This window comes from Labeo rohita, chromosome 13 (assembly GCF_022985175.1).
Source record: "Labeo rohita strain BAU-BD-2019 chromosome 13, IGBB_LRoh.1.0, whole genome shotgun sequence".
NCBI lineage: Eukaryota > Metazoa > Chordata > Actinopteri > Cypriniformes > Cyprinidae > Labeo > Labeo rohita.
In genome coordinates, this window is record NC_066881.1 from 11,521,786 (window position 1) to 11,531,380 (window position 9,595).

Genomic DNA, 9,595 nt, shown 5'->3' on the forward strand with positions numbered 1-9,595 from the left:
GAATATTGCATGCCTTGAAAAAGGCTCTCAGCCAATCAGATTCAAGAACTAGATTCAATAACACTGCTAAATGTGGTGGTATAGCATTTCAAACACAACAGCACACTTTTATTTATTCAAGCACAATAGTCTTTTTTTATTTTGTTTTATTTTAGTTTATTTATTTTTTGTTTAAAATAGCATTATGCACAATTAGTACTCATACAGTGCTATGGGGCATTAGTCACTCTTGTCTGATTGATTTCGCATTTTGGATGGTGAAGGTCACTGGTCATTGCTCTTGGCCATCAGTGTTTCTCACCATTATTAAGAGTTTAATGGAGGCCACAGTCACTAATGGTGTGCATTTTATATACCTTCCTTTCACAGCCCGCTGGTGTCTCCTCAGTCACACTCAAGTGCTGGTACAATCTCTCCTATTGTACCCTTGACCTTTAATGACCCTTCACAGAGTATGGCTGACAAAAACGCTAATCCCTTCACCTCTCCCCCACCCCTTTTTGACGCCAATCCATTCCTCCCACACACACAGCAGAATCCTTTCATTCAGGAGATTCCTTCTACCACTCCTGATGTGCCCTCTCTCTTCAGCTCAACCCAGTCGCAGTCTGGCACTAATGCCACCCCAGATTTACTAAGTAATGGAAACCAAAAGGAAGTTTCCCAAAAGAATATCTCATTTGATCCTTTATTTTCTCACTTCGAGGGGCTGACAGAAAAAGATGGCTTTGAATATTTTGTTAAGGACAGACTGAAGTCAGAAGAGGTGAATGAAACAACAAATTCGGTTACACCTCCTGCTGTCCTTATGAAAACAAGCAATCAAGAGCCCTCAGGTGCTTTGGGTGGATTAATGGTTTTGGATACGAATTACCTGACTGATTTAGGACAAACTGCTTCAGCAAGTACTGTAGAGACATCTAAAGACACTACTGCTGACACACCTCTAGTTTCAGGAAGTGATGATAATTTTATGAGCTCTAGTTCTAACAAGCCTGACCTCGCTGCTCATGGTGCGCATGGCTTCCCAGAATTTGATCTCAATTCATCCGAAATCTCCTTACCCGAAAATTCCAGTTTAGAGTTTTCTGAACTGAATACACTTGCACGCCCTTATCCTGCACTGTCACCCCACTCCAAGAAAGAAGAAAGTTCTGATGACACAACTCTTGAGGAACACCTAGAGAACAAGCAAAATACCAAATCAGATGTCCCACAGCCATCAGTATCAGAAGCAGACACTGGTGACTTTCCTCCTAGTATCTCCTTAGAGCTCTCAGAGGGGTCTGTGAGTTCTGAAACATTACAGAGGCCTGAAATGTTAGACTTTACTAAAGATATTGAGTCTGTGACAGTCCATGAGGATCCACTGCCGTTCTTTGCGGACGACAGCTCAGGTGACGCCCTGGAACAGTCCACAGTGATATCTGATTCCTTAGGTGGAGACCAAGACCATCAGTCTATTGAGCATAGTCTTTCTCCACAGGCTGACATCATTCAAAGTAATATAATACACTCTGATGAAGAATTTTGGGGATCAAATGCCGTACTTATTCAAAATTTGGCAGTAGGTGGAAAGTCCCTAGTTGAAGCCACAGAGCCTTCAGGATTCAACGTTCATTCAGGACAGAGTTCCCTAGTATCAACTGCTCTGCCAGTGAAGAGTGGAGAGAAGACAGATGCAGTTATGGACACCATGCTTCAGAATGAATCAGGAAATGGTCTCTTAGAGGATGTCGGTGGTAAAGGTACTGGAGATTTTGTTCCTGAAAACCTAGTTGATGGCCCTTCCTTTCCTGTACTCTCAAACTCCACCATGTCTAATGACATTCAGGAGGACAGTCAGGAAGACAGTGAATTGCCAACCAGTCCATTTAAGAAAGAATACCGGGTAACTCAACTCAGCACCATCAGTGAAGAGGAAGAAGCAATGCATTGTAATGAACCGACACTTCCTATAGGACATCTCCATCCCACCACTGGAATAGAGGAGAATGCATCAGATCCAAACTCAGTGCTTTCACCTGGTAGCATGGTTCTCCACAGCTTGTACAAGAGTGCAGATTCAGACCAGTATCTTACATGTGTATCTCAACAGGATTTCCCAATTTCCCCTAGCTTAGAGCTCACACAGGAAGTGAAACCAAAACATGATCTGTCTGAGGAAGACATTTCAAAATTTGAATCTTTGCCAAACCATATCCCTAATGTTGTGTCACAAGATAACACATCTGTAAAAGACTTACCAGAAATGGGTTTTAAGCAAGATCAGGTTATAGCAGAAAACAATCCTTTTTCCGAAGCCTTGCCAAAACAAGAATCTCCTCTGGATGTTCTACCAAATAATTTTTTACTTGACCTCTTGCCAGAAACGCAAGCCTTTACACCAAAACCAGCCCCCTCACATTCATCAGAGAACATGATAAAGTCCGATTTTGATGAAGCGGTGCAACAGTCCAAGCCTTCAGGTGACATTGTTGAGAAATACCACTTTCCCAAAGAGACGTCACCAGTTGTTGTTACCTCAGAAATTATCGCAGAACTTGAAGCTCAGCTTGCACCATTGGATACAGACACAAGTCTAACAGATGATGGTAAAACCTGCCCAAAAGATGGATCGTTTGATATGGAATCTCTTGGGATTGTGTCAGAGGACAATTTCCATTTTGTCCAGTTGACTGATTCTAATGCATTTGCGTCTGATCGTTCATCACAACAAACCTCCAGTATCACTCAGGACCTTGTCATAACTAATTCTGACCTGAAAAACATCTTTGCACCCCAGCCAACTGAAATGGACCCTTTTAGTACTAACAAAGGTCTAGTTGCAATCCCTCAATCTGCAGAAACTCACAATGACCTGAAACCAACAGAGAGTCTAGATGTAAATACAGATTTTTGGACAACTCCAGCTGTTCAACATTCTATGACAGCTGACTTATTTCCAGTGAACTGGCCCTCTTTACCCCAGCAATCAGCCCCTTCACCCTTCGACCACCCAACACTGGCTTCAGGGCATGATCGTAGCCATAACTTCACATCTTCTTTGTTTGACCTTTCACCTGTGGCTTCCTCAACACCACATGTAGCAGTAGACACTAATGCACTGCCCCAGCTATTCCCATTTACCCCTACCACAGTGAACTCATTGCCACGTCCAAAACCTGCTGCTAATCTTCCTACTATGCAGGCTGTGAATTCTACAGCATACAATCCTTTTCTCCAGGATAAAACACAGACATCTGATCACCCGAGCAGGTAAGGTCTCAGTTGGCTTTGTTGCAGTTGTCACGGGAGACTGAGGTTGATTCCTCAAGGTCTTGGTCTTCTGGGCACATCTGAAGATCTTTTTTGAATTCCTTGGGCTCACCAGTTTCATTCTGCTTTGAAATCTGTAATTATTGAAACTGAAAATTTAGACTTCTAGAAATTAATGCTGAACCAATATATTGCACAGATACCATTAAATAACACCATTTATTGGCTGATACAGATAATACAGATAGACCAATATGGTCTATCCATCTAGAAATTATTTTGGTGTTGGGCTATATATGGGCTACAGCATCATAAACTGATGTTCTACATGCATCTACTATTGTGAGATCCTGCCAGTTTCAGTAACTACAGATTTCCTGTTTTTGCAAAATATGTGGTGTGAGGTATGTTTCTTGTGAAAATGGTGTTATGGTGTTGGGCAAGGTGTCTTCTGGGATGTCCAATTATATGCAGCCATCAATGCGCTTCACTTTCTCGGGTTGCAGGGTGACTCTTCCCCTTCATCCACATCTTTTCTCTTGTGTTAATTTGTTTGTGGTAGCAGCATGTCTTCTGATTTCTCCATGGACAGTCACACATAGGCTCACACTCTCTTGTGGATGCTACAGTAGGGATGGGGGAGCCTCGCTTCAATTAGCAGGTGTTAACCTAGTGAGCTGTGAGTGTGTTGTTCAGTCCACAGGAAGTAAATTTTAGTTTCTACAATTTTGGGGGCTTGGTTGTTCTTTGCATATTTTTTTTTTTTTTTTACTTGATTACCCTAAATACATCTAGTCTGAGGGGTTGTAGGACGGTGATCGGAAATAGCATTTATTGTGTTCTTGAGATCTCCTTTCTCTCAGGACTAAAGACATTTTTTATCTTAATTCTTGTGTGTTGTGAACGGCTCATTATGTTAAGCTGTCACCATTGTTTTTAGCACTCTTCCCTATCTAATCTTGCTGTGTCATTATGTCTTTTAGTCCACACCCAGTGAAGCCTTTGACGCCTCCTGATGAGAAAAGGTCAGAGAGTCGCTCAGTATTAGAGAAGCTTAAATCCACCATCCACTCAGGACGAACAGGCCAGGATGCTGACAAGAAGGTACTGCATGTATAAATCAGTCCACTTTGTAAATAATAAATTTGGTATTTGAGTAAACAGATCGTGTTTAATTCATGACACTGATGAACCTAAAAACATTTAGTCAGCTTTCACTTGTCTCCCCTATTGGCTTCTAAATACAGTGCAATTACAACTTTTTATCTACTCTGATCATTGAGTAAAAGTAATATTATTGCACTATTTATCTCAAAAATACTGGATATAATTGTCCCACATTTAAACTACAGTTGAAAAGTTTGGAGCGGCTTTTTTTTTTTTGTAAGAAGTCTCTTATGCTCACCAAAGCTGCATTTATTTTATAAAAAAACTAAACAAAAAAAAAAGTACAAACAGTATTAGAAATATGATTATTACTTTTTTTAAATAACTCTTTTTCTATTTTAAAACATTCTATTTTAAAATGTAATTTATTATTGTGATGCAATGCTGAATTTTTAGCTTCATTACTCAAGTCTTCAGTATCACATGATCTTTGAGAAATCATTCAAATATGCTGATTTTTTTTGCATTTCTTAATGTTGAGAACAGTTGTGCTGATTAACATATTTGCAGAAATCGTGATATTTTTATAACATACATATTATGCTCAGACGTTATATTGTTAACATTTAGATGAAAGCAGTAAATTAATTTACTAAAATTAAAGGATTAATTCATTTTTAGAATAAAGAATTCCTGATAATTTACTCGCCTCCATGTCATCCAAGATGTTCATGTCTGTCTGTCTTCAGTTGAAAAGAAATTATGAGAGAGAAAAACATTCCAGGATTTTTTCCCCATATAGTGGACTTCAATGGGGATCAGCAGGTTGAAAGTCCAAGTTTCATTGCATCTTCAAAAGCTTTGTTCAGACTGTCAACCCAAATCTGATTTTGTACATATCTGATTCAAATCCGATCATATTTAAATAGTCTGAACAGCAACAAACTACATGAAATCCCATTTGTGCAAATCAGTTTCGAGCTATATTCATATGTTATTTGGAATCCCTTTCAAATCACAGTTGTGGAAATCTGTTTCAGTCTGACCGGTCAGATCGGATTGAGCATAGCTTTTTCACGTTCTCATGACACATAAAACGCAAACACATCAGACGTTTTTGTAGAAAACATAATAAACATCTTTGGATGGATGTGGACCGTCAATTCAAATCAGATTCCATCCGGATATGCACAAAATTGGATTTGGGCTGACAGTCTGAATGAGGCTAAAAGGTTCTACACTATCCCAGCCAAGTAATAAGGGTCTTGTATAGTGAAAAGTATCAGTCGTTTTCTAAAATGCATAAAAATTTAAATACATTTTAACCACAAATGCTCATCTTGCACTAGCTCTCAGTGCACATGCACAACTTCACGCATTATGATATCTTATCGTTTGCGATATACCAGTTAAAATTTTCCCAACGATAAGAATTAGTCTTCCCGCGATAATAATCCTAAAGTCTAGTTGTTGACATTTCTGTGTGCAACAGTGCGGAGTGACATGGCTGAAGACGGACGTGAAACTAGTATATGGCTAAATGAGGAGCTCAGTCTGTAACTGGTTTGGTTAAAACTGTGCAGTGTGACAAAAAACGGTCTGAGCCTTGAATAACGTTAAATGTACTAGTAGCACGTGTGCAGTTTTGCATGTGTATGAACCTGTTTACAAACCTGGTGTCCAACAAAGATATCATTTGTTGACATTCTTTTATTTTTTCCAAATTAACTTTTAACATAGTTGTGATCAGCCATGGTTTCATATCACAGAATGAGGCTGAAATCATACTGTTTTATATTATTATAAAGACTATGTTGATTAGCATTGCATTACAAATATACTATAGTCGTATACAAACACCCAAGACTGCTTAAAAAACACAGACAAACCATATATTGTCGCAATTATATGTTTATTGTCTTCAAGTTTCCTCAGTTAAAATTTCTCTATCTGCTTTTTATTCAGCTACAGCCATAACTGGATTAGAGATTCCTGAAGCGTTGTCAGTACTATTACTTCTACTATAAAGCATATGTGGAGTTTTTGCGCAAGGGCGCCCTCCGGCTTCCCAATCAGAAAGGGCACACACACAAGAAATTTCGTCTTGACGTTAGGAGCTTCCAGTACAGAAAGTACAAACAATTTAATTCACATTCCAGTGAATTAAATAGTCATTACATTACGTGTGTACTCCGTAATGCTCACAACACCCTATTTTGGGTAAAAATGGGAAAGATAATACTTTTCTCTGAAGAAACAGGATTTCACTCAATTATCGTGATTGATATCGTTATTGCAATAAATACCAGAAATTATTGTGATAAATTTTTAAGGCCATATCGCCCATTCCTATTATGTAATCATGTTGGAGAAGTCACACACGATTTATCTGTGCACTCCAATTTAAAAAGATAGGGTAGGGCGAAAAACTCCATCTCATTTTCTCCTCCAAATTTAAAATCATCCGACATCATTGTTTCAGCTTTTTCTTTTGAAAAGGGCACCTGACTTTCTTTGCGCGTTCGCTTTGTAAACACTGGGTTGGTACTAGGGATCCAACAATACAGTTAGTCCACGATTAGTACCTCGGTTTTTAACCACAGTTTTCGGTTCGGTTTAGTTCTGATATCTTGCCACCTCAGTGTGGGTTTTTTTTGCCACAAATTAAGAACATACTCCTGTAAACCTCTGTACACTGGAAAAAGCGTGGTTTAGTATATGTCTGCTTAATTTTTCTTTTGAGAGAGGTATTATTTTTTCGATCTTTACGCAAAATAGAATGGAATAGAATTTCATTCATACTGGATGCCGTGCAGAAAATCCACATATGTGTCAAAGAAGTAGCACTAATTACGTTCCGTTCCAGCTTCTCTAATATGGATAAAGGCATCGCTATTGCTGTTACTGAATAAAAACAAGATATAATGTTAAACGTTTTGAATGATGAAATGTAAGGACAATGAACACTCGTTTGCAATAATAAACGGTTTATCTGTGTTCTTCAGGCCATCTTGTGTATTTTCTTAAGCCATTGCTAATCGACATACATAGAATATGAGTATAGAATTTGTCTGCTTCATTCTGTGATAAGAATCCACATCGGATCACATTAGAAAGTTATTTCAAACACTCGACTGATGTTGTGAATTAAAAACAAGTTATAATATTCTTTATAACTTTTGTTTTCATAACTCTTTTGTTGGACAACAGGTTTAGAAAGGCTTATTATTGCATGCCATTAGAATGAAAGATGCTCTGCTCTCTGTGTTGCTTTTTCAAACATAAGCAGGGAAGCGTTACCTCATTTCAGCACGTGAAATCCTGGGCACACATACAGCAAATTCCAAGAGAAATAAAACAAGGAAGTTATTTAAATGCAAAACCAAAAAAACGCAATTCACAAGCGTGTATTGAACCGAGGATGTCGTACCGAACGGTTCGATATTGTATTGAGTATTGTGACATCCCTAGTTGATACTTTGTTTAACATGTAACATTTTCAACAGGACTACCTCATGCATGAGGTCAAGCTAGTGCGAGTTGAGCATTTGTGGTTAAGAAGTATATACTTTTTTAATTTTTATTTTTTTAGAAATTGACTTATCGTCTCACTAGATAAGATCCTTATTCCTCGTCTGAGATCGTGTAGAGCCCTTTGAAGCTGCATTGAAACTGCAATTTGGACTTTCAACATCTTGGCTCCCAGAAGTGACGTTTTTTTTTTATCTACTTCAGAACATTTTGTGATGTAAATCTTTTCTTCTTTTTCTTGTTTCAGCCGCTGGTGGAGGGAGGAGGCTCATACTACCACCTGAACCACAGCGAGCTGGTGAATTTGCTGATCCAGCGGGATAACGAGCTCAGGCAGGAGCGGGAGCAGTACGAGAAGCGCGGGGGCGCTGCTGGAGAAGCGCGAGGCGGAGCTAAAGAAAATGAGGTTTCTGATCAGAGATCTGGAGGATTACATCGACACGCTTCTCGTACGCATCATGGAGCAGACCCCCACGCTGCTGCAGGTCCGCCCCAAGATGAAATGATACAACAAACGCCTCCACGTATCCCTCCACGAATCCTGGGTGGACGTCACAACCCTGCACTGCTACAGCAACCATATAAATGTAGAGAGCTATCTGGCGCTAGGTGATGGGCATGGAGGAGAGGTTGTAGATTTGGTGTGTGCAGAAATACCTGGGCCTCTACTGGGGGTCCGTATGCACTGCGGGTTTGCATTGATGGTTAAAGGTCTGCACTCTGCTGCTAAACTTCAAAGCTGGTAGGATCCATTCTGACATGTGTCCGCTGATATTCACTCACTAGACATGTCTCTAAGACAGTTCCAGCTATGTACCAAAATCACCTGTCAGTCGAAAGGAAGGCATGACTGTGACATGCCAGTCTACTAGTGCTAGTGTGAATGGTGTTAATGCACGAAGAAAAACATTGATTTATCTTTAGTTTCTTCTATCACGTTTTGACATGTAACGCTCAGCTGCTTAAACAGAATGAATTTGAGATCACTCGAAAGTGTGCGAGAGGGAGCGTGAGATTTAGAGAGCAGGAAAGAGAGCCAGTTTCGAATCTGCTTGTGCCTCCCTACATGTCTTCCGCACTTTACTTAAGAGCTTAAGGGGAGAGGCTCACACCAGCTGACCTTCTCGCTTCGGTTCGTAGGTCAGCGTCCTTCCTCTCCCTTCCTTCGCTTGAGCCAATGCACGTACATCGCTGCCAGTGCTTTCAGGTGTAATGAATGGGATATATACTGTATTCATTGCATATATGCCACTCTGACAAAATGCCAAATGCTGCCTTATCATACAGTATTTTCTCCATTCTGTTCTCGCTGGACGCATCACTTTTAATTAGATTGCACATACAAAACCAACGGCGGAGGTTAAACTTTCCCGAGACTGTTAGGTATCGAGACAAATGAATCTGAAGAGAGAACGAAAGCCATGATAACAGCAGATCTCTAAATTAACGTTACAGTATTTTCAATACCGCGACGGCTCTGTTAATGTTACTGTAATGTAATTCTGGTGTTTCAATGATGTCGCCACTATCAGTGTTGCCACCGTCTGTGTACAATGTAGCACTATTTGTAGATGTGTGATAGAGGCGTAGGCCGCAGCACTTTTAAAACCTCACACCGAGGCCGTTCTTTCTCAACAGCTTAGGAAGTGCACGTAGTCAAACGCACACGTTCACAGACTAATAATCCTCTAAACACAGG

The 9,595-nt window shown here is 39.9% G+C and overlaps 1 protein-coding gene across 2 annotated transcripts in view; it reads left to right on the top strand.

Moving 5' to 3' along the window:
- The window catches only part of rab11fip5a (RAB11 family interacting protein 5a (class I)), a 30,222-nt gene extending 21,403 nt beyond the window's left edge, over positions 1–8,819 (top strand). For both annotated transcript variants that reach the window (XM_051126197.1, XM_051126196.1), the window contains exons 4-6: positions 370–3,258; positions 4,242–4,362; positions 8,144–8,819. In XM_051126197.1, the coding sequence (XP_050982154.1) occupies positions 370–3,258; positions 4,242–4,362; positions 8,144–8,509 (3,376 nt within the window). In that variant the 3' untranslated portion in view covers positions 8,510–8,819. The remainder of the gene's footprint in view (positions 1–369; positions 3,259–4,241; positions 4,363–8,143) is intronic.
- Positions 8,820–9,595: the final 776 nt, after the last annotated feature.